The sequence below is a fragment of the Argopecten irradians genome, unplaced genomic scaffold (genome assembly GCF_041381155.1).
Source record: "Argopecten irradians isolate NY unplaced genomic scaffold, Ai_NY scaffold_0236, whole genome shotgun sequence".
Classification (NCBI taxonomy): Eukaryota; Metazoa; Mollusca; class Bivalvia; order Pectinida; family Pectinidae; genus Argopecten; species Argopecten irradians.
The window spans coordinates 1-26,366 of record NW_027187703.1 but is presented as its reverse complement, the minus strand read 5'-3'; the positions used below and the strand labels follow the sequence as shown (position 1 = coordinate 26,366).

At 37.4% G+C, this 26,366-nt stretch overlaps 3 protein-coding genes across 6 annotated transcripts in view; 2 read left to right on the top strand and 1 right to left on the bottom strand.

Annotated features, from left to right (window-relative positions):
• The window catches only part of LOC138312180 (uncharacterized), a 31,135-nt gene extending 28,128 nt beyond the window's left edge, over positions 1-3,007 (top strand). The window contains exon 19 of the mRNA XM_069253184.1: positions 597-3,007. The gene's annotated coding sequence lies outside the window, so the exon portion shown is untranslated. The remainder of the gene's footprint in view (positions 1-596) is intronic.
• Positions 3,008-9,762: 6,755 nt separating this feature from the next.
• Positions 9,763-17,284, bottom strand: LOC138312177 (uncharacterized). Of its 4 annotated transcripts, none has more exons than XR_011206882.1 (5): positions 15,853-16,112; positions 13,912-14,132; positions 12,742-12,974; positions 11,214-11,452; positions 9,763-10,954 (listed from the first exon to the last, which is right to left on the bottom strand). XR_011206882.1 is itself a non-coding variant. In XM_069253182.1 (5 exons), the coding sequence occupies exons 3-5, from the start codon at positions 12,747-12,749 to the stop codon at positions 10,895-10,897; spliced, it is 384 nt and encodes a 127-aa protein (XP_069109283.1). In that variant the 5' UTR covers positions 12,750-12,974; positions 13,912-14,132; positions 15,853-17,284; the 3' UTR covers positions 9,763-10,894. The 4 variants fall into 4 exon arrangements, 3 of the variants coding, with proteins under 3 accessions (XP_069109283.1, XP_069109281.1, XP_069109282.1); XM_069253182.1 differs by having other exon boundaries at positions 9,763-10,922; positions 12,633-12,974; positions 15,853-17,284; XM_069253180.1 differs by having other exon boundaries at positions 12,633-12,974; positions 15,853-16,118.
• Positions 17,285-21,357: 4,073 nt separating this feature from the next.
• LOC138312179 (uncharacterized) lies at positions 21,358-26,017 on the top strand. Its single transcript, XM_069253183.1, is given in 3 exon segments — positions 21,358-22,964; positions 22,966-24,235; positions 24,489-26,017. Coding segments are annotated over 3 exon segments (2,280 nt in total). The 5' UTR covers positions 21,358-21,986; the 3' UTR covers positions 24,521-26,017.
• Positions 26,018-26,366: the final 349 nt, after the last annotated feature.

Sequence of the window (26,366 nt, the reverse complement as noted above, 5' to 3'; positions counted from 1 at the left end):
GGTTTAATAATAACAATGGATACCTTGGAAACACAATATAAATATATCACATACACAGCCTCCCAAAACATACAGACATTCACACACACAACACATTGTACACAGGCGAGGCTGTCCTAACATTACCTGATAGCTGTTAATAAGACATTAAGTCTAATAAACCAAATCAAACCATGGAAACAAAAGAGAGGCTTCTGGTTGATCATATCTAAATGAAGATATTGTCCGATTAAGCCACAGAGTTTTTGAAAGGATGACAAATACAATGGCTGTCATTTGGTTGTCATTGTTACCAAATGAAATGTCAAAATGAACATAATTGAACTTTATCCATGGATTAAAACAACATTTGGTTGCTATGTTCCCAAATGAGTGGTAGCGGGGATATTAGTTAACCATTTGCTTGCAGTGCTAGTTATAACTATAAAAATGTTTTGTGTGCTTGTTGGTTATTAGGTTGCTTAGAATATGCTTTATTGTATTTCCTTTTAATGCTCATGAGCCACTATGGATAAAAACTATTGAATTGAACTCTCCCTTTTGTCAATATCAGTATACCTATACATAATTTAATTATTCATTTATTTATTGACAAGTGTGCCAGATTTGAAGTGCTTCTGGATGAACATTGCAAGCTTCCCAAGACTGACACCACCCTTTGCTGAAGTTGAAAATTTTGTTCAGGAGCAGTCTACTAGGGTGATCAATGGGAGGTCAATTAAGAAATGTGGCTCAAGGATGTTTCAGAGGATTCCATTGAAGAAGGGAATAGTACATTTGGTCTTTGTTCAAAACTGTAAATGTATATTATGTTATATTATATGGCAAATACAAATAGTATGAATGCTCACATAGTCACAATTCACCCAGAATTACATTTGGTTAATTTCAGAATAATGTCAAGGACAAATTTCTTAAAAATAACACAGTTGGTTAAAAAATTGTACAACAGAAACGTAAAACTATTTCTGAAGAAATTTGATTTATACAATGGATGAAGCCTGGGTGGATAATGTTATCTGTACTTTAAACAAGATATCAAGAAGAAAAGTTACAGGGCTATAAAGAAATTTTTGCAGAGTCTTAAAGAAAAATGTTGTTGTCCAGTGACAGCAAATTTCTTATCAATTTTGAAGAGAAGGTGTATTTTCTTTGGCAACATGTCTCTGTTGTATAGACTGGGTGTTTAATGTCATTCCTGTTTATTCAAAAGCTGACATAGATTTTCCAAGATTCAACATTTTTTAGTCCCTATCTGATTCAAATTGTCTAATGTCCATGATCTGTTCATCCGTTCTTCCTTCTGTCCTTCCCTCCATATTAAACAATTCTTGTTATAGCTATTTTGCAGAAAATACATAAGAGATCTATCTCAAATTTCATTTATAGGTTTGCCTTGGTGCCTAGTTGTGCATATTGTATTTTAGGACTGATTGGATAACAAGATGGCGGACTGGCAGCCATCTTGGATTTTGACAATTATCGCTATTTCTCAGAAAGTATTGAAGGTATCTTTCTCTAATTGGGTATATTGGTTCCCCTTGGTGCCTTTTTGTATTTTGTATTTTGACCAATGCAAGATGGCAGACTGGCAGCCATCTTGGATTTTGCCATAGCACTATTTCTCAGATAATGCTGAAGGAATTTTTCTCATATTGCATATGTAAATTCTTCTTGGTGTCTAGTTGTACACATTGCCTATTGGGTCTGATCAAAAACAAGATGCCGCCAGGCAGCCTTCTTGGAATTCAACAATTTATGAAGTTTTTATTGGTATTTCTCAGGAAATACTGAAGGAAACTCTCAAATTTGATATGTAGGTTTATTTTTTATTTTAAAAATATTTTATTAAATCAAAGAGACTCAATTTTGGATCGGGTAGCAGACAAAGCCTATATATGCCCTCTCCACATGATTACATGCATGTACTGTATAAAGAAGCATATTTTTAAGAGCATATCTTTACTAATAAAAGCATACTGTATACTACATGGATATTTCCGCTTAATTTCGCTATTGGTATGCATGTAACTTTCACAGTGTTGTTATTTTCCCGATAGATAATTAGCAAAATTTCCCCCTCACGAAAATGTCCACATTTACAGTATTGGCACTGGACTGGATCTATAAAATAACATTTAATAGTTTGAATTTTTTAATAATTAAGTTATTCATAGTTATTTACATATGTATATAATAGAAGAAATTACCTATAGCTAAGAACAATTAACATGCATATCTTCCTGTTGTATTAAACTTTCATTAATAACGGTATTAATTGATCTGTATTAAAAGAAAAGCAGAAAAAATATATGTTGAATATTTGGTTTTAAGGCAAATTTTGTGTTATAGGTTATTACTGGAATCAGGTTGTCCGTCTGTCCGTCCGTCCGTCCATCCATCTGTCTGTCCATCTGTAGATGCAACTTTGTCCTGCAAACTCCTTCTAAACTACTTGACAGATTTTGATAAAATTTGGTGCACAGAACCCTGACATAAAGGGGAATTGAATAAACTATATAGGGTTCTGATATGTTCCCTATTAATGGAGTTATTACTAAAGTCCTTTGTGCAGCGGGGGTTATTAGTTGTCCACTCTAGATCTGGCGACAGTTCTAGTTTCACCAATTTTAGCATAGGCTCTAAATACATATATAATACTTACTAATTTTTCATTGACACAAACTTCAACTTTTAGTGATACTCAAAATGATTTTAGATAAAACTGGAGTCAGCATGTGCTGGTACATGTATTAAATTCAGATTATCTAGCTGCTGAAAATTGAAACTTTTTCAACAGATATTTTGCATCAGCCCAGGTCATAGATCATAGTTTTTCCTGCCATATTTTATTTTAAAAGTTATTTACCATACAATCGTATTTACTGAGTTAGGATGAAGGAGAGGGGTGCTTTCAAAGTATTTATACATTTTGTGGTGATACATAACTTAATATGTGCATTATTATTACATTATGTATTATTTAATAAACTATAATTACAACTTCTTACATAGTCATATGTTTGTGTTATAATTAAGCTACATGTACAATAGGTCGGGTATACAGTAAACCATGGTTATAACAAACCTTTGGGGACCACCTTATTCAGTTTGTTATACACATATTACAGACATCTTATAGGAACCTTGACAGGAAACGAAAATTACTAAATGTTAGAAACATGCATTCGCTGTAAGAATGTTCATTATAAACGTGTTTTACTGTACATTAACCTATTACAACCAACTTCCAGAGGTTATCTTGGAACAAAGAAGATCAAATATACAAGTCCTTGTGTGGTGACATACAGAATCAAATACAGTTGTTACAATGTGGTGACAAATTAATATGGTGGTATACACATCAAATACAAACGTTATCATGTGGTGGTATACACACCTTATACACATCAAATACAGACATTATCATGTGGTGACAAGTCGATGTGATGGTAAACACGCCTTATACACATCAAATACAGACGTTATCATGTGGTGACAAGTCGATGTGGTGGTATACACGCCTTATAGACATCAAATACAGACGTTATCATGTGGTGACAAGTCGATGTGGTGGTATACACACCTTATAGACATCAAATACAGACGTTATAATGTGGTGACAAGTCGATGTGGTGGTATACACGCCTTATACACATCAAATACAGACGTTATAATGTGGTGACAAGTCGATGTGGTGGTATACACACCTTATAGACATCAAATACAGACGTTATAATGTGGTGACAAGTCGATGTGGTGGTATACACATCAAATACAGACGTTATAATGTGGTGACAAGTCGATGTGGTGGTATACACATCAAATACAGACGTTATCGTGTGGTGACCAGTCGATGTGGTGGTATACACACCTTATACACATCAAATACAGACGTTATCGTGTGATGACAAGTCGATGTGGTGGTATACACACCTTATACACATCAAATACAGACGTTATAATGTGGTGACAAGTCGATGTGATGGTATACACATCAAATGTGGTGTATACACATCAAATACAGACGTTATCATGTGGTGACAATTCGATGTGGTGGTATACACGCCTTATACACATCAAATACAGACGTTATTATGTGGTGAAAAGTCGATGTGGTGGTAAACACGCCTTATACACACCAAATACAGACGTTATAATGTGGTGACAAGTCGATGTGGTGGTATACACATCAAATGTGGTGGTATACACATCAAATACAGACGTTATTATGTGGTGAAAAGTCGATGTGGTGGTATACACGCCTTGTAGACATCAAATACAGACGTTATCATGTGGTGACAAGTCGATGTGGTGGTATACGCACAAAATACAGACGTTATCATGTGGTGACAAGTCGATGTGGTATTATACACACCTTATAGACATCAAATACAGACGTTATCATGTGGTGACAAGTCGATGTGGTAGTATACACGCCTTATAGACATCAAATACAGACGTTATCATGTGGTGACAAGTCGATGTGGTGGTATACACGCCTTATAGACATCAAATACAGACGTTATCATGTGGTGACAAGTCGATGTGGTGGTATACACACAAATACAGACGTTATCATGTGGTGACAAGTCGATGTGGTGGTATACACGCTTATAGACATCAAATACAGACGTTATAATGTGGTGACAAGTCGATGTGGTGGTATACACATTATAGACATCAAATACAGACGTTATAATGTGGTGACAAGTCGATGTGGTGGTATACACCTTAACATCAACAGACGTTATCTGTGGTGACAAGTCGATGTGGTGGTATACACATCAAATACAATACAGACTTATAATGTGGTGACAAGTCGATGTGGTGGTATACACGCCTTATAACATCAAATACAGACGTTATCATGTGGTGACAAGTCGATGTGGTGGTATACACATCAAATGTGGTGTTACACATCAAATACAGACGTTATATGTGGTGACAAGTCGATGTGGTGGTATACACACCTTATACACATCAAATACAGACGTTATAATGTGGTGACAAGTCGATGTGATGGTATACACATCAAATGTGGTGTATACACATCAAATACAGACGTTATCATGTGGTGACAATTCGATGTGGTGGTATACACGCCTTATACACATCAAATACAGACGTTATTATGTGGTGAAAAGTCGATGTGGTGGTATACACGCCTTATAGACATCAAATACAGACGTTATCATGTGGTGACAAGTCGATGTGGTGGTATACACGCCTTATAGACATCAAATACAGACGTTATAATGTGGTGACAAGTCGATGTGGTGGTATACACGCCTTATAGACATCAAATACAGACGTTATAATGTGGTGACAAGTCGATGTGGTGGTATACACACCTTACCTTATATAGACATCAAATACAGACGTTATAATGTGGTGACAAGTCGATGTGGTGGTATACACACCTTATAGACACCAAATACAGACGTTATAATGTGGTGACAAGTCGATGTGGTGGTATACACGCCTTATAGACATCAAATACAGACGTTATTATGTGGTGAAAAGTCGATGTGGTGGTATACACGCCTTATAGACATCAAATACAGACGTTATCATGTGGTGACAAGTCGATGTGGTGGTATACGCACAAAATACAGACGTTATCATGTGGTGACAAGTAGATGTGGTGGTATACGCACAAAATACAGACGTTATCATGTGGTGACAAGTCGATGTGGTGGTATACACGCCTTATAGACATCAAATACAGACGTTATTATGTGGTGAAAAGTCGATGTGGTGGTATACACGCCTTATAGACATCAAATACAGACGTTATCATGTGGTGACAAGTCGATGTGGTGGTATACGCACAAAATACAGACGTTGTCATGTGGTGACAAGTCGTTGTGGTGGTATACACACCTTATAGACATCAAATACAGACATTATCATGTGGTAACAAACCTGACACGTCCTTAAATGACCCTGGCTGTTAATAGGACGTTAAACTAATCAAACAAACAAGTATTTGACGTGTATACCATTACATCGAGTAATATATATGTATGGTGCTTGTGTTCTAGTACCCAGACATGTATGGTGCTTGTGTTCTAGTACCCAGACATGTATGGTGCTTGTGTTCTAGTACCCAGACATGTATGGTGCTTGTGTTCTAGTACCCAGACATGTATGGTGCTTGTGTTCTAGTACCCAGACATGTATGGTGCTTGTGTTCTAGTACCCAGACATGTATGGTGCTTGTGTTCTAGTACCCAGACATGTATGGTGCTTGTGTTCTAGTACCCAGACATGTATGGTGCTTGTGTTCTAGTACCCAGACATGTATGGTGCTTGTGTTTCTAGTACCCAGACATGTATGGTGCTTGTGTTCTAGTACCCAGACATGTATGGTGTGCTTGTGTTCTAGTACCCAGACATGTATGGTGCTTGTGTTCTAGTACCCAGACATGTATGGTGCTTGTGTTCTAGTACCCAGACATGTATGGTGCTTGTGTTCTAGTACCCAGACATGTATGGTGCTTGTGTTCTAGTACCCAGACATGTATGGTGCTTGTGTTCTAGTACCCAGACATGTATGGTGCTTGTGTGTTTCTAGTACCCAGACATGTATGGTGCTTGTGTTCTAGTACCCAGACATGTATGGTGCTTGTGTTCTAGTACCCAGACATGTATGGTGCTTGTGTTCTAGTACCCAGACATGTATGTATGGTGTACCCACATTAGTGTTTCTAGTACCCAGACATGTATGGTGCTTGTGTTCTAGTACCCAGACATGTATGGTGCTTGTGTTCTAGTACCCAGACATGTATGGTGCTTGTGTTCTAGTACCCAGACATGTATGGTGCTTGTGTTCTAGTACCCAGACATGTATGGTGCTTGTGTTCTAGTACCCAGACATGTATGGTGCTTGTGTTCTAGTACCCAGACATGTATGGTGCTTGTGTTCTAGTACCCAGACATGTATGGTGCTTGTGTTCTAGTACCCAGACATGTATGGTGCTTGTGTTCTAGTACCCAGACATGTATGGTGCTTGTGTTCTAGTACCCAGACATGTATGGTGCTTGTGTTCTAGTACCCAGACATGTATGGTGCTTGTGTTCTAGTACCCAGACATGTATGGTGCTTGTGTTCTAGTACCCAGACATGTATGGTGCTTGTGTTCTAGTACCCAGACATGTATGGTGCTTGTGTTCTAGTACCCAGACATGTATGGTGCTTGTGTTCTAGTACCCAGACATGTATGGTGCTTGTGTTCTAGTACCCAGACATGTATGGTGCTTGTGTTCTAGTACCCAGACATGTATGGTGCTTGTGTTCTAGTACCCAGACATGTATGGTGCTTGTGTTCTAGTACCCAGACATGTATGGTGCTTGTGTTCTAGTACCCAGACATGTATGGTGCTTGTGTTCTAGTACCCAGACATGTATGGTGCTTGTGTTCTAGTACCCAGACATGTATGGTGCTTGTGTTCTAGTACCCAGACATGTATGGTGCCTGTGTTCTAGTACCCAGACATGTATGGTGCTAGTGTTCTAGTACCCAGACATGTATGGTGCTTGTGTTCTAGTACCCAGACATGTATGGTGTTAGTGTTCTAGTACCCAGACATGTATGGTGCTTGTGTTTCTAGTACCCAGACATGTATGGTGCTTGTGTTCTAGTACCCAGACATGTATGGTGCTTGTGTTCTAGTACCCAGACATGTATGGTGCTTGTGTTCTAGTACCCAGACATGTATGGTGCTTGTGTTCTAGTACCCAGACATGTATGGTGCTTGTGTTCTAGTACCCAGACATGTATGGTGCTTGTGTTCTAGTACCCAGACATGTATGGTGCTTGTGTTCTAGTACCCAGACATGTATGGTGTTGTGTTCTAGTACCCAGACATGTATGGTGCTTGTGTTCTAGTACCCAGACATGTATGGTGCTTGTGTTCTAGTACCCAGACATGTATGGTGCTTGTGTTCTAGTACCCAGACATGTATGGTGCTTGTGTTCTAGTACCCAGACATGTATGGTGCTTGTGTTCTAGTACCCAGACATGTATGGTGTTAGTGTTCTAGTACCCAGACATGTATGGTGCTTGTGTTCTAGTACCCAGACATGTATGGTGCTTGTGTTCTAGTACCCAGACATGTATGGTGCTTGTGTTCTAGTACCCAGACTTGTATGGTGCTTGTGTTCTAGTACCCAGACATGTATGGTGCTTGTGTTCTAGTACCCAGACATGTATGGTGCTTGTGTTCTAGTACCCAGACATGTATGGTGCTTGTGTTCTAGTACCCAGACATGTATGGTGCTTGTGTTCTAGTACCCAGACATGTATGGTGCTTGTGTTCTAGTACCCAGACATGTATGGTGCTTGTGTTCTAGTACCCAGACATGTATGGTGCTTGTGTTCTAGTACCCAGACATGTATGGTGCTTGTGTTCTAGTACCCAGACATGTATGGTGCTTGTGTTCTAGTACCCAGACATGTATGGTGCTTGTGTTCTAGTACCCAGACATGTATGGTGCTTGTGTTCTAGTACCCAGACATGTATGGTGCTTGTGTTCTAGTACCCAGACATGTATGGTGCTTGTGTTCTAGTACCCAGACATGTATGGTGCTTGTGTTCTAGTACCCAGACATGTATGGTGCTTGTGTTCTAGTACCCAGACATGTATGGTGTTAGTGTTCTAGTACCCAGACATGTATGGTGTTAGTGTTCTAGTACCCAGACATGTATGGTGCTTGTGTTCTAGTACCCAGATGTGTATGGTGCTTGTGTTCTAGTACCCAGACATGTATGGTGCTTGTGTTCTAGTACCCAGACATGTATGGTGCTTGTGTTCTAGTACCCAGACATGTATGGTGCTTGTGTTCTAGTACCCAGATATGTATGGTGCTTGTGTTCTAGTACCTAGACATGTATGGGGCTAGTGTCCTAGTACCTAGATATGTATATTTGGTGCTTGTGTTCCAGTACCCAGATATGTATGGTGCTTGTGTTCTAGTACACATATATGTATAGTGCTTGTGTTCTAGTACCTAGATATATGTATGGTGTTAGTGTAGTACCTAGATATGTATAGTGCTTGTGTTCTAGTACCTAGAAATGTATGGGGCTAGTGTTCTAGTACCTAGATATGTATATTTGGTGCTTGTGTTCCAGTACCCAGATACGTATGGTGTTAGTGTAGTACCTATGGAAGAGAAAACAAATCACTTGTTAGTTTATTGTGATATTTCAAAAGCTTCCGACTGGGTCTGGCACAAAGGTGTACTTGTAAAATAACAATGGTATTTCAGGATATTTCTTGTTATGGTTGGAAAATTATCTTATTTTTCGATAACAAAAAGTAATAACAATAATCCATTTTCTGAAATATGTAGGATTAAGGCTAGAGTGCTTCAAGGCTCAATACTTGGTCCTCTTCTTTTTGTTATCTTTCTGAACAATATTGCTGAGCTTGAATCTTCTACATGTCTTTTTGCGGACGATAAATCTAATAAAATCCTCATCTTCATGCAGAGAAATTGAATATGTACTTAATAGTGATTTAGAAAAGATAAACAGGTGGGCAAAAGCATCGCTTGCATCTTTTAATCCCAATAAGACTGAAGTTCATCTTATTTCAAACTTGAATTGCATTGATGAAGATTTAGATTTGATTTTTTGATGACATTTGAGTTGACATGCCACATTGTGGCGTATTAACTATAAGTCTCAATTGAAGTAAATCTAGAGAATTTTTTTTAACACACTATACAGTACAGATAACTTGAAAACAGTTTTAAACAACTATATCATTTATTTGTATTTGTGAATAAATTCCATAATATTTAACATCTTGAAAGATTTCACATGAGGATGAATTTAAGTTAATTGATAAGAAGCAATAGGTGCTTAACAAGAAAAACACCAGGTTAAAGCTTTAGATGTCAACATATTCAGTAAACATCGTATAACAGCATCATAATGCCCATACCTACACTCTAGAAATTAATAATAAAATTATGCCCTACAATGATTGCACAAATTCTCAATAAAAAATAGGAACTCCTTCATATCAATTTCACAAATGACATCTGATCACACATATTACTCTACTTTGTAAAACAAATACAGCAACTATTATACAATGTATATAAGTTACAAATGACATCCCAGATGTCCACAGAATACATATAACAATAAACTTTCAATAGAAATAACAACTGAATGTCTCCATATGACAAACATCTCAATTAAATTTAAATAAACACAACTGACTAGCTGCAAATGACACCAGATATCCATATATCTTTTTTTTCAAAGAGAAAATATCAACTGTTTGTTAAACCATTAAATTGACAAACTCCACTCAATAAATACTGTTCATGATCAAGTCACATAAGAACACATCACAGATTGTTCCATATGAACACATCACAGTACAAGCTAAGTTCAAGCACTAATTCTCTCAATTCCATTTGGAAATCTGAAGATTGGTGACACATATTATGGTTCCTTGTTGCTGTGTTTGCCAGCTTCAGGACCTCCTGGACTCGGTTCTCTGTCTGAAGTTTGTGCACCATTTTGTGCATTGGGAATGGTCAACATGGCTTCAGACAGAATGAACAGAACTGGAAATTGCTTGTCACCTGTGATGTTATTACACATTTTTCCCATACTGGCCCATGAAGTTCAAAATCAGCTGTCACAGATTAATCAGTCAGTTCATCCTCTAGTTTGGTTGATTGATTGATTGATGGGGCTTAAACGCCTTAATGTCCTTGTTCCAGTTATAACCAAGCCTAGGACACTCTAGTTTGGGAAGGTCCTCCTGTGGAACAATCCCTGGGAACTTCCTGGCAATGGCCATCACATCTGTTGGTGTGCCATCAGACCGTGTAGCAGGGTTAAGGTAACCCAACTGCATCCTCAAATGGAAACTTCTTGATCATCTTGTCTACAACAGTGCAATAAAATTTCCTGAAAGACCTGTTAGAATAAATATGAAAATATTTAGTGTAAAGTTTTTCTATGGCAAGTTATCACAAATGAAATTGAAATTAGTTTAAGTAATTAGTATTGATAATAAATCATAACAAACTTCTATTATTGTTATCATCATCCTGGAAATACATTTAATTCAGATTAATGCAAAATTTTAAATATCCATGATTAATCATGTTGAAATGTTTTACAAGTTATTTTTAATACATATTCATGATTTATACACTTATATTGTTTAACTTACCCCAAAATTCTATTGGTCAAGGATGGGGAAATGCTGTCCTCTTTGTCGACTATGTATGCATAGCAGAATGGTCCAATGTCCACAATGCTGTCTGGAATCTGGTTGTTGATGTCGTCAAACTCAACCTTGGTCAAATGATCAGCTTCCCGGATGACTTTCGCCTTGACGAATCTGCCCAGGAATCTCCCCAGTAGACGTCTGATCTCCTTTGCCATATAACCAATCCTAAATTCATCAGCCTGAAGTATAATGGAATGTTATTAGAGAAATTCTAGCTTAATATGAATGTATAAATAGGTTAATCTAATAAACATTTTAAATATTGAAGAATTATCAAAGATCAAAAAGTGTTGTGTAAATAATCAAGAATTATCAAAGCTAGATTAAAGGGACAATTCACTTAAGCTAATTCTTTTACATAACCAAGAAGCAAAATATACATAAATGTATTGTTCTACATTTCTTATGAAACATATAACATAAAACATTGACAAATTCCACGACATTGTTAAGTATTTTAATTAATATCGTTGAAATATCAAATCGTTGATCAATACGATTTAGCAGGTACAATATGGACGCTGTACCCATACCCGAGCCAAAGTCACGCACGTTAAACAAATAAACTACATAACAACTGAGAAGGTGATAAAATGATTTTTAGACAAGACAATTCACCTAATAAGGTAAACATACTACTGTCAGAGCGATTTGAGCAGTTCTAGACAAAAGTTGCCTTACTCTACGAGCAAGGGACAGGGCTCGGCATACAAGAAGTTCGACCACAATGTGTAATGACGGACAGCGAGCGAGTTCGAACATCTACACAAATGTCACCACTATGGGCTTTTCAGACATATCACAGTAAAACCGACTGATTTAATTTCCATTAGAACTGGATTTTTTCCTATATAATTACAAATTTTAATGTTCTCTTAGACTGAATTGTCCCTTTAAGACATAGGTGTGTGATAATCATACACAAATATATATAGACTTTACATTGATAAGAACTACTAATCATACTCATAATCATATACTGATAAAAATATTCTGTCATATTTTTTTTTCAAAACAATTGCCATATCTTCTTGTCATATTAGAGTTTTAGTACATAACGTGACCTTTTCTCACGTTTTCATTGGTTCAGTCCCCAGGCACTATTTAGCCATAGTCCCGGGACAATGGTTTCCCGTGGGATACAATGGTTTCCCGTGGGATTATGGCATGGTTTGGCATGCTTTTTGTTATGTACGTCGACATTGAAAAAAATGACGTCACTGTCGCTATTTGCGCTGTTCACTGGCAAACAAGCTATATGCAGACGACGTTTTGCAAAACACTATGATGTCATGGTTTGAAAACTTGAATGCTGAGGAATTTACACAGGAAAAAAACGGCTCGGGTACTATGCCATACCTTGACAACACTATAAAACAATAGTGCCCTCAAAAGAAATAGTAATAGCTGAAATGATATGTTGAACTCGTTGAATGACTCTAGGATGAAAGCCAGAAATAAGTAGTACATTCTCATCTATGAAGATGATAGTTGACCAGCAATCCTCTTGATGCGGACAGGCTTCTCCACGTCATCACGAGAATTGAAGTAGCTCTGGAGGGCTGGCCAGTGATCTAGGAGGCACTTCACTTTACACACTTCTCAAGGCTCAACCAATGGGTAGAGCAATGTTTCAGTATCTTGGTTGGCTCCACATCACAAAACTTTGTAAATTCCTTGTACTTCTCTTTCCTGCCTGAGCTGAAAATATATAATTTAACATATTTCTCAGTTAAATAATTAAAGATGTTCCAGGCCAGCCCTAATGAATTGTTTGTTTCCCCTTTAACAACCCATACCAGTGTTGGGTAGGTAGGTAGTTTTTTTTTTTTTGATTAGACAACAAATACCTCAAGTTATTAGTTTTCTTTCTAAAACTGAAGTTATAAAAGCATAAAATGTATTATAAGAAAAGAAACAAAACAGAGAAAACAAAGAAAAATTAGAAATGAAAAAATATTTTTGGTATGGAAAATGCCAATAAAATATTTTGGGTAGGGAGTGTTTTGGTGGGTAGGTCGGAAAGGGGAAACAAACAATATTTTATTTTAAGCCCCACCACCGACAGAGCATAAATGATTCTTATCATTTTAACAACGATTGGTATTTAATCATGTATATATATATGTCTGACTAACACAAAAAACAATATAATTTTGCTTTCGGTTGCATGCGCAATCAGTACCCATTCCATATAGGACAATCATGTACCTCATTCCATATAGGACATAGTGCCATCAATTTTTTTCCGGACGCAAGTAATTATTGTTTAATATTTTTATCTTGAAGTAAAATTAGAAGCTGAAACTTTTCAATAGTGGTAATGGTGTACAGTAAGTAACTTTTGTAACTGAAGAAAAATACTAATTCGTCTGCTAATGTTTTTTATTGTAAAAAAAAATTCCATTTGTCAGAGGTGGAGCATCTTTAACATTCCCACAGTTTCAATCTATCATCTCAACAAACACCCACTGAAATATCTTCACTGAATGATAAATGTTATAAATACATGTTTTCAAGTGGGACTATATGATATTAACACACATTACATCATATGAGATCTTTGTCTTAAAAGTTTAAATCTTATAAAGAATTTGGGAACCAATTACCTCAAGCAATGTATACAAATTATATGTACCTCTAATAGAAGGTGTCCACCAATAGATCCTCGATGGGCATAGGCAGGGTCTTGACAGCTGCCACAGTGCACAGGTTGCTCAGATGGCAGCTACATCCAATATCAAAAATATAAGGGTGTTTTCTCTTTGATGTAGGTCATCAGAGTTGTGTCTACCTTTCATAACAGAGTAGTTGTCTGGGACAAAGGAAATAACATTCTGTAAAGGATTATCATGATTCCTGCAAAAAAAAAAAAAAATAAAGGAAAAAAAAAAAAAAAAAAAGAATCAGTTACAAATCAAAATTACAATAGTCTTAACTAAATATCTATTAGCCAGTTAAGCACAGCAAAATTTATTGAATCTAGGAAATTTATTATTTGAAATCAAAAATAACATATCTGGATATCGATTTCTTATTTTTAATCATTTACGGTAGTTTTCTGCGTATTGCCAGCGGGCTATACAATTTTTTATATCAGAAGATGCCTAATGCAGGCTATCTGCCGATGCGGGCTATCTGTGAAAACTATTACCAAATTATAACAAGAGATCCCAGAGGGAGCTTGGTGCCCACCAAAGATTGATCTATGTCTGACAATTGTCAGATGGATCTTTTCTCTACTTTCCAAACTTCAACTATCAAAATCAAAGATGGCGGCCTGTCGCCATCTTGTTGACCGATCGGTCCCAAAATGCACAACTAGGACCCGAGGAGAACCTACATATGGAATTTGAGACAGATCCTTGCAGTACTTACTGAAAAAATAGTGGTAACAAACTTCAACAATCAAAATTCAAGATGGCGACTGGCATGGTCAGCCATCTTGTTGACCGATCGGTCCCAAATGTCAGTATGCACAACTAGGGCCCAAGAGGAACCTTCATGTGTTATTTGAGAATTATCCCTTTAGTACTTTCTGAGAAACAGTGGAAACAATTTTTTACTACCAAAATCCAAGATGGCTGCCTGATCCCTTTAGTACTTAATGAGAAACAGTGATAACAAACTTTAACTATCAAAATCCAAGATGGCTGCCTGGTGGCCATCTTGTTTACCGATTGATCCCAAAATGCAAAATGCATAACTAGCTATAGGGCCCTTGGAGAACCTACATATGAAATTTGAGAAAGATCCCTTCATGGCACTTTCTGAGAAAAAGCGATAACAAGAATTATTAACGGACGGACTACAGACGAAAAGCGATTTGAATAGCCCACCATCTGTTGATGGTGGGCTAAAAATATGCGGGCTATACATGAATGTTGGAAATAGTTCAGGTAACCCTCTCACTATTCTAAAATATTTTTGTATGAGCTATTATTCCTTGCATTTAAAACCTATTTCCAAAGAAAAAAATATGTTATTGATAGCTTTTTACATATCTTTGAATAAACCTATAGCCCTTTCGAAATGAAATGACTATAAAGCATATATATATGTGTATATATATAGACTCATGAACCATTATTAGTATATCATCATATACTACATATGTCCTGTCAAAAATCAACTGTATTTTCAAGGATTACATCAAAGAATAACCCGAAGGCAATCTGACTGTGTGGGTTATCTGTAATTTATTTTTCAAAATCATAAAGAATGCTTGATTTTGCTTCCCCTGGGCTATACCCCAGCGCAGGTTATATGCAGGTAATTACAGTAATTTTCTTTTTACATTCAAATTCCAACAAGATGGGTTTTTTACATACAGGCTATAGCTTACTTCATTTAGAACTTATTACCTTATGAAAGATATCCTTACAAGAACATTTGTTGAAGAGTTAGAATTGCTGACGTTACAAATAGGCATGGCCAGGGACCGTGAGACAGTCCTGCTGTTTAAGAAATGAACCATTACTGCTAGATCTCAGGTGCTGAACTACTTCCTGCTCTAACGTTGGGGCCAGGGCTTTCTTCACTAGCATGGTGGTCTTTGTTTGACTACAGGCAAACTTACAGGAAATCTTAAGCTTGATATCGGGAAACATTTTCTTGTAGATCTTTGTGAAATGATCAGCAACATATGCATTGTAGGGAAGATTGTGCTCTGCAGAAGTCACAAAATAGGGTCTATGCTGTGGTGACATCTACAATAAAAAAAATATGCATTATAAGGAGGCTAAGTCGATTTAAGTATTAATGACAGATTTATTAAATATTAATTTCTCTAAAAAAATTAATATCTGATATCAGTTTTGCTTTGGTTTGACTGTTACTTTGATGTCAATTTAAAATGAGTAACTTATTAATAATTTAAAAACAAGCAGACATTTTGCACTCAATCAAATCTATTAATGTTTTAACACATTGAAACCAATAATACTTATATAGAATATGTAAAATGATCTGACTGTGAATCCTCGTTTTACCCGAAGGCATTGATCCTGACATTATCTTATGTATGCAACCAGTGTATCCAGTTATATTCCCTGCCTCTATAATACATGTTGATCGAGTTAAATGACATCAATGACTTGACAGTACTAGTGAAGGCATACATGATTGTGTCCATGAGTCAGATGTTGACAATACCGGTACTTATATATAATTTTAGGCAATAGTTATACAATATGTACATGTGTTTCTGAGATGGATTCCAAAAAATATAGATCTTTTTAAATTTGTTTCAATACTAAACTAATGGAATCAATATTGACAATAAATAAAAAAAAAATACCAATGACAACCCTATTGCTAATTAATATACACATATCTAATGGACAACAAATTGCAAGCATACGAACAATATGTTCCTAAGATCTCTAAACATATATATAAATGCAATTCATAATTCTTTATGATTCTATATACTTATTTACAAGACAATTGTACAAGTGTATCTGTATATAATAATATTAGTATGAACGAAAATGTTCATGAGAGAAATCCAGTTCCTCAATTATTAAAAACCAACAGTCAGTGAATGATCATTGGAAATCCAATATTTGGGAAGTTCAGCCCTACCTACAATGACATCACAACACTTAAAAAGTTATAGTGTCTATATATCCTGGTGTTAGACTTGTAATGTGTACATACCCCTGGTTCTAGACTTATAGTGACTACATAAACATGGTGTTATACCTATTTTTTTCTGAGACCACAGGAAATTGGTCTATAATATATAAATCTACTTAATTAGTCTAGTATAAATTAGTGTAACCCTGGTCAATACCAGCAGCAATATATTGCTTGGCTAGAGAGAACTTTTCTTTAGATCCATCGGTTGAGTGTCAGACTAGTAATCATGAGGTTCTGAGTTCGAACCCTGGCATAGGCAGGTATTAAATTTATTGTAAATCCTGCACCCTGTTACATTGGCTCCCATGTAGGGACTCGGGAATGATACTTCACAATACCTGCGAAGGAATCGTTGTGACCCCTTGAAACTCGAGGACGAGTTGATACCTGGAGGGGGAGTATGTAACCCTGGTCAATACTAGCGCTCGGTTAGAGAGAACTTCTCTTTAGCTCAATCGGTTGAGCGTCAGACTAGTAATCATGAGGTTCTGAGTTCAAACCCTGGCAGAGGCAGATATTAAATTTATTGTAAAATCCTGGTAATGTTGGGAATAGGTTGAAATTTAATGGTCGATCATCAGTTTTATTTAACCAATCAATGATTGATTAAAATCGATTACTTTATTCCTTGATGTATAAACAAATTTCATATAAAAAAAATCCTTCAAAGGCTTACGATTGCGAGGCCTCTCGGTGCTGTCATTTTTTCATGTCGCTTGATTTTCTTCACTTTATACTTTGTTTTATCATGGTGTCCTAAAATTCTGATGAAACTCGATTACAGATTTCTTACTCGATTAATTGATCAAACACCTCGAACCAACGATACTCGACGAACTCGACTAATCGGAACGCCACTATTAGTTACGTTATTAAAGCTGACAATGCAAGGTAAAAAATATTCAAATGATTAAAAATAAAGTAAACATGTACTTGTATTTCAAGAATTGTTATGAGACATTCCCCTGTCAAAGACAGCCATTCTTGTTTTACATTCAGACACGCTTACCGACCCCTATATAAAGCGTGTGAAATTAATTGACACACCTGCGCTCAGTCTACACATGTACATTTACTCCTAGCATTTGTCCACTGTGCATCACCTACTAATAATGCTGTATGGGGCTTAATTGTTTTAGCAAACAAGAGGCCCAAGGGCCTTAACGGTCATCTGACTACCTTGGCAATAATCATATAGGAAATTAATTAGATATAGTGTCATGGTAGCCATCTTCGATTTGGGATCTGAGTGAACCAGAGATGTAACAACACTTTGTCCGGACCTTGTCAGGATCATTTCATGCAAGTTTCAGCCAAATCGCACCAGTAGAACTTGAGAAGAAGTTCAAAATGTGTTTTCAAGATGGCGGCTGTGGCGGCCATCTTGGATTTCGGATCGACCCGAAAAATAAGAACACTTTGTCGGGACCATGTCAGGATCATTTCAGGCAAGTTTCAGCCAAATCACACTGGTAGAACTTGAGTTCAAAATGTGAAAAGTTAACGCACGGCGGATGGCGCACGACAGACGACGACGGACGAAACATGACTATAGGTCATCCTGACCTTTCGGGTCAGATGACCTAAAAAACACGTCAACTAAAGCTGAATAGAATTCCAAATAATAATCCGTCCACATATATATTGCCATGTACATCATCATACTCGATGCACTCAACTGGCCATGTGCACATGACTACCTGTCCAGAACGAGTGACATGTGCGCATAAAACCTAAATGTATATTGAAAATTTATATTAGCTTGTATTGGACATAATGGCACTTATTCACATACCACGGATACCCGTTAATGTTTGTGCAGGACTATTGTTTCTATTGGTGATGGAATGACGTCAAAACACAATATCGTGTACGCATGCTAACGTCATTTCAGCGAGGAGATTACGAAGTTCGCTACTTTATATAGGGGGTTGGCCAGTGAAGGTAACTAATTTAAGCAGAGCAGAAAGAAAAATGGCTGACACTTCCTTGGATACGACACTGACATAACTGAGGTATATCTCATCACAGGAGCTTGATATTCTGTCAATAATATTTAGTATAAATATATAAAAAAATACCCCTATATGTTTTTTTATACTATAGGGGTATTTTTTTTTATATATATATTTTATACTAGACGAAGTAGATTTATAAGAGCCCAGCTCTCTGCGCGGCCGAAGGCCGCGTAGAGCGAAGCTCTACTAACCATAATACGTGTGAGCATATAGATTCAAATACATTCCAGTACCCCTTGGACTTTGAAATTGTGTCCCGCGGGAAAAGTCTCGCGCCTCCATGTAGGCAGCCATGTTTTAATTCTCGTTATCAGCACGAGATTTGAAATTTCTGTACTAGACGAAATGTGTTATCAGTATACGTTTTAAAATTACTGTACGTAGTTTTAATTTACACATATACAAGAACAACGCAATAAATGTACTGGTCCAATATATACTGTGTATGTTCTCAAGCGCACGGAACCGTCAGCAGTGACTTCACAAAACCTGACGCCAAAGATGACGGCACAGATTCGCGCATATTTTTGATAGCATTTACATCTGGTAGTAGACTAAAGGTTACACCCTTGTGCACACGGAGTGCACTACGTTTAGACTACAGGTAGACACGGAGTGCACGAGGTTTAGACTACAGGTAGACACGGAGTGCACAAGATTTAGACTACAGGTAGACACGGAGTGCACAAGATTTAGACTACAGGTAGACACGGAGTGCACTACGTGTGAACACGGTGTCAACTACAGGTGGACATCGTGTCCAGATACATTGAGACCTAGACAGACAAGGTGATGTGTTACAGTTAGGGATCGGGGAAGAATAAGTTCTTCAATTTGAAATAATACATAATTATAATTTTTAAGTGTTTATTTTTTTTTTAATTACAACATCTACAATTTAATGTACAGTATATATAACTATCATGATATAACTATACATTACAATATTTTTAGTATACACGAATAAAACCTTTTCACTGCAAAAGTAATAAAGATTGATTTATATTCATTAAGTATATATATATATCGTTTACATCAAGCATTTTCACAAGTTAAAAACAACTTTGAATTGCAGCAAAAACCAGTCCTAATGTGCTTTTGAGACACTTTTTCTTTTATAATAAGCTATCAGTAATACAATCATATACCGGGTAATACATAGCTTTTAAACAAAAAGATTTGGTGCCTATCAATCAGTTGTCTAGCGATACCCTTGTAGATCGTCTTTCATTAAAATATATACACTTTTATAATATTTTTCTTGCTATTTTAAGTTCTAAAAGTATTGTACATAAAAATAGCTTAATTACATATTCTCTATTAAAAACTGAACGTCTTTGAAATATCATGCAGAATTAAATCCACTTCAAACTATACGACGTCCTCCACATATTGGTGGCTAGTCTACCTACAAGTACCCAATTAATTGTTTTGATTCTTAATTACCGGTACACACCATAAGTTTATGATCCCAACCCCGCAAGTTATCTTGATCGTATATTGCGTCATGGTCCAATAATTATAACTTGTCAAACATACAGGTAAGCCACAGTATCCAGCTATACAGGTGCCTCAAGGTGACCATCGATAGATGGCCAGAGGCAGAATCGTTACCTTCTGTGTTTGCACGGCTTTATGAGAATGGGGGCAGTATCTTTATATAATATTTGTTTTTAGAATTGTTTCTATGGAAGTTTGTTAAGACAAACAAATATACTTTACCGTTTAAAAATCATATAGGTTCGTGAGTTTGAAACACATAAGTACCATTCTTATTAGATACTTAGATACATGTACATACTTGTTGTAGAGCCTGGGTAAACATTTACACCGGTTCCCGGGGGGGGGGGGGGGGGATTGGGATGAGGTATGAGGGTAAAAACTAGCTGGCAAAAACATATAGTAAGTGATGCTGAATACACCTCAATTATTGTCATGACAGGCAGCCGTGAAGTGGAGCTGACGGTAGCTGTACAATGCGTAAATCATGCATGTCTGTCACAACCTTGAATAATACATATATATATTATAATCAAAATTAATGTTGATTAGGTACTTATTCAACATTGTAATATGGTATTTTATATACATAGTCATAATAATCAGGTTTCTGATTTATGTAAAAAGCCAGTGTACAAAATTAAATTAATAAAAAGATATTGGATGAAATATGATATTCCAATAATCTTGAAATAAATGTTTCAGTTAACTATACACTTGGTATTTAGATTATTTTTAATTTTAATATATAAAGCTTCATTAACAAATAAATTAAAATGCACTACCAGTTAAAACACATATCCCTATTGACTAGCATTGTTTTATAACTGTAGGTATTTGTGTGATGAGTACAATGTATGTATGTAGAGAGGCTGCCACCTAAGTACAGCATGCTATAAATGGACCCCCTGGGGTTGGGATAAATATTATTTCTTTCGTTTGACAACGGAATTAGAACGAAATTAATTTCTCCTGTCGTAGCACGGGCCGCCAGGTGGCGTCGTGAGCGTGGTCGGAAAGCACGTGCGTGCTTCAATGCGTGGTCATTCAGGCGACCGGCATCTGTACCGTAAACATCTAATTCGGTGGTGGTGAATTATTGCTATTTCCATGGATGACATTAACGAACAGTCCGCTAACGAGCAAATTAGCTTGACAGACATTTGGCATGCCGTGAAGGCGCAAGGTACCAACATTAGCGCAATTAACAACAATTTGCGTCAAGAAATAATACAATTGAAGGCGGAGGTCAAAGGGTCAGCTGCCAACGTGGCGACTCAAGTTAAGAAGCTGAAAGTTGAAAGTTCGTACAAGTGGAAGTTTGAGGGTAATAAAGTTCAGCATAATTTCAACGCGGAAATTTCTGAAGATATCGGACAAATTAGTTGGGCTTTGGACAACGCAAAGTTATATTATGCACGTGACTTAGTCACGAGTGTTTCGGAGAAACTGTCCAAGAGAAACAAACACATAAAAATTGCAGATTCTAGTGAGGGCGGCTGGGAGACAGTTCGTCAGTACGAAAACAATCCGATAGCTAGTGACTCAGACGATGAAGGAAGGATCAACAGGGCTGAGAACCGTGCCATTAAAAAGAAAAAAGGAAAACTGCAGGCAAAGAAATCAGCAGGGTTCAAGTCTCACAGCGGTGTCGGCAGTGTTCGTGGGCCTTTTCCTTCTTACCAGCAGCCCTTTCGTGGGCCCCCAGAGCCGTGGTTTAGCGGGGTCCCTGTGTTCCATTCAACGACAGGACAAGGTCACTCAGGTGTCACACACGCATACGCACAGCGGAAAGGTAGATCAGGCGCTTGTCACAGTTGCGGATCCTTTCAACACTGGAGAAACGAGTGCCCGAACCAAGGAAAGGCTATCCCAAACGTCGGGAAAGAATGACTTTATAAAAGATGAGTATTCTGAATTTGTACTTACTGATGATTATTTTGAATATGAGCAGGGTCAGGCAAATATCAGGGTATGGGGCAGGTTACGTGAACGTATTGGTTTTTGGGAGCGTATTGGTTGTAGTGAATTTATCCTTAATACTATTAGGGAAGGTTATAAAATACCTTTTTATTCTACACCTGTGTCGGTAGTTTTACGGAATAATCGTTCAGCGATGGAACATACAACTTTTGTTGGTGAAGCTATTTCAGAGTTGATAGCTAGAGAATTAGTAGAAGTGTGCAAAGTGAGGCCTTATGTTGTTAATCCATTAACCGTTTCCGTACAAAGCAGTGGAAAGAAACGCCTTATTTTAGATTTAAGGCATGTAAACTGTCATTTATGGAAAACTAGCGTTAAGTTTGAAGATATCAGAGTTGCAATGCAGTTTATTAAGAAAGATGCTTTTTGTTTCAAGTTTGATATTCACTCGGCCTATCATCATGTTGACATATTCGAGCCCCATAGAGAGTTTTTAGGGTTTTCTTGGAATTTTGGAGGAACAGTCAAATATTTCAAATTCAAAGTACTTCCGTTTGGTTTAAGTTCTGCCTGTTACATTTTTACAAAATTGACCAGACCACTAATTAAAAAAATGGAGGTCTGAAGGAAAGGAGATACTTATGTATTTAGATGACGGGTTGGGTACTCATCGAGACGAGGCTATGTGTACGTTGATTTCTAAACAGGTCAAATACGATTTGGTACAGAGTGGTTTTGTTCCTAAGCCTGAGAAGTCTACTTGGATACCTGTAAGACAGTTGGTTTTCCTTGGTAACTACATTGACACTGTTTTAGGTATTTTAAAAATACCTGATGTTAGATTGATCAAGTTGCATTCTAGCATCTCTGGGGTAATGGCAGATATTTCAGGGAGCGGATGTGTTAGCGTGAAGAAAGTTTCTTCAGTCATTGGGCAGATTATATCCATGTCATATATTTTGGGAAATATTGTAAATATAATGACGAGGAATTTAAGTATGGACGTGGCCATGTCAGCCTCGTGGAATTGTCGTATATCTTTGTCCAGTCAGAGTGTGGAACAACTCAAGTTTTGGGACAGGTGTGTAGAAAAGATAAACGAAAGAAAGTTCACGGTTGATCAGTCATGTCAGTCTATTGTTTATAGCGATGCTAGCCATACAGGTTTTGGCGGTTATGTTGTTGATTCTCCTATGGGTACATCGCATGGTATGTGGTCCGAATCAGAAATGGAAAAGAGTTCTACCTGGCGGGAATTGGTTACAGTTGACCGGGTATTGTTATCAATGTTGCATTTATTTTGCGGCAAAAAGGTCAAGTGGTACACGGACAATCAGAATGTCGTATCTATTGTTAACAAGGGTAGTATGAAGGCCGATTTACAGAGCATTGCCCTTTCTATTTTTGACACGTGTGTACGCAACTGTATATCAATAGATATTGATTGGGTCCCTAGGACCGAAAATGAAAAGGCTGATTATGTCAGTCGTATTGTCGATTGTGACGATTGGGGCGTGTCTAGCGATATTTTTGTTTATTTGGATACCCTGTGGGGGCCCCACGAGATAGACTGGTTTGCTAGTACTAACAATAACAAACTACCTGTGTTTTTTTCAAGGTATTGGAATGTTGGGTCATCCGGTACGGATGCGTTTACGGCCGATTGGCATGGAGTAAACGGGTGGTTTGTTCCACCAGTATGCATAGTGCATCGGGTTCTGTGTTATATGCAGCAGTGTGGCGCATACGGGACCATGGTTGTACCGATGTGGAGGTCAGCCAGTTTTTGGCCATTTTTATGTCCAAGTGGTGATGGGTTTATTCCAGAGGTGGTGGGGTTTATCTATTTACCTACCAACAAAGAGTCTTATACTCCAGGTAGAGGCAATAAATCCATTTTTGGGAGGAATGATCTCCCCTTCGATATGATTGCTCTACAGTTAAACTTTAGTAGTTTTTGAGATGGGATATCAGAACATAAAGTATATACTTTTTTCTGCTTATGTAAATTATGATTTACAACAAATTAAGTCATTCATAGATGAATGCCAGTGTTTGTTTTACATTTTTAATGCAATATAGTTTGATATTTTAATTTGGAATTCTCGTTTGTTTAAATGTATTTTCGCAGGCTTTCAAGCGGGAGATAGCAGAGCTGCCTGAGGCCTTAGTCGGATACGTCAGTCTCCTCCCACAACTTTTGGTTGAGAGCAAAGCTAACAGTACCACCAAAGCGTATTATCAGGGTTTCTTGCGGTGGAAGGAATGGGCTTTGAGAAAAGGGCTTAAGGAGGTACAGTGTTTTCCGGCTAGGGCCATTCATGTAGCCCTCTATCTCGCGAGTTTAGTGCAGAACAGTTCAACGCCCAGTGTTGTTATTCAAGCTTTTTATAGTATAAAATGGGCTCATTCTGTGATTGGTAGTGATTCACCAACAGATTCGTTATTAGTGAAAAATATTCTCGAGGGTGCAAAGAGGCTTCTATCTACAACGAAGAACAGGAAGGACCCTATTACTCCAGAACTGTTGGATTCAGTGTATTGTGCCAATTATAAGGATAACGACTTATTTTCACAGCGCACTATTTGTTGTTGCTTGTTAGCCTATGCTGGTTTTTTGCGCGTTTCGGAATTATTGCAATTACGTATGTGTGATCTTGATTTTCATGATGGATACTTGATAGTGTCAATTCGACAGAGTAAAACCGATATATATAGAGACGGGAATCATGTCGTTATAGCTAAGACATACTCTAAGTTATGTCCCGTGTGTAATTTGGAGAGGTACATTGTTCTCGCGGGGTTAATTACAGGTACCGATCAGTACATATTTCGATCTATTACGAAGACCTCAAGCGGACATACGCTACGTGATGACAATAAGCCATTGTCGTATACTCGCATGCGCGAATTATTTTTACAGGTCTTTACTCCTTTTGTACCGGATATTTCTAAGTACGGGTTACATAGCTTGAGGGCTGGCGGTGCGACAAGCGCGGCAAATTTAAAAGTGTCTGACAGGATTTTTAAGCGACACGGGAGGTGGAAATCCGAAAACGCGAAGGATGGGTATGTTAAAGATTCTTTAGAAGAAAGGCTTTTGGTTTCTAGAAACCTCGGTATATAAAATGCGCTCCCTTTCTTTGGGTTCAGTAACGGGTCGGTCGCCCCGGTTGCACTTTAGTGATTTGTTTGTGTTTGTTATTAAAAGGGTCCGTTGGAGTTGTAGGAGAAATATTATTTCTTTCGTTTGACAACGGAATTAGAACGAAATTAATTTCTCCTGTCGTAGCACGGGCCGCCAGGTGGCGTCGTGAGCGTGGTCGGAAAGCACGTGCGTGCTTCAATGCGTGGTCATTCAGGCGACCGGCATCTGTACCGTAAACATCTAATTCGGTGGTGGTGAATTTTTAATAGTTTCTGTTTGTTCAATAAGCGATATAATCATGGTAATTAAATTACGTTATGTGTACATTTACATTTTTGTAGGGTATATTTAAGCAGAGACTATTTAAATTTGTTTTAAGGTAACACTGTTCATAAACAGTTTATTGAATTCTGATAATAATGTATACATATACTGTACTGGTACGAGGATTGTTGATTAGAAAGTGGTGTGTAATAAAACAGTAACGGGTCGGTCGCCCCGGTTGCACTTTAGTGATTTGTTTGTGTTTGTTATTAAAAGGGTCCGTTGGAGTTGTAGGAGAAGGTACTGCATGTATATACAGGTGTTGTTAGCTATATAGTCTGTGATACACTTGACTGAACATATTGAAGGTTGCCCAAAGAAGGCCCCAGGCACCTGCCCCACTCTGGCCAAAGTTAGATAATTTAGAATATCATAACCATGTGGTTGATGGAAACAGTATGAAGCCCAAGTGACCATGGCAACTGCAGTCCTAGCATAGGGGTCTACCTTTCAAGCAGGCAAATTCATCATACATTAATATATATATTGTTATCATATAACTCACGCGGTTTGTAAAAGAAGGTCAGCATATGATAG

Coding starts and splice junctions, on each gene's coding strand:
- LOC138312177 (XM_069253180.1), bottom strand. CDS start 12,749: ATGAGAATGTACTACTTATTTCTGGCTTTCATCCTAGAGTCATTCAAC. Junction 11,453..12,632: donor TGTTTTATAGTGTTGTCAAG/GTATGGCATAGT, acceptor ATTATACTTCAG/GCTGATGAATTTAGGATTGG. Junction 10,955..11,213: donor TTGACCAATAGAATTTTGGG/GTAAGTTAAACA, acceptor TTATTCTAACAG/GTCTTTCAGGAAATTTTATT.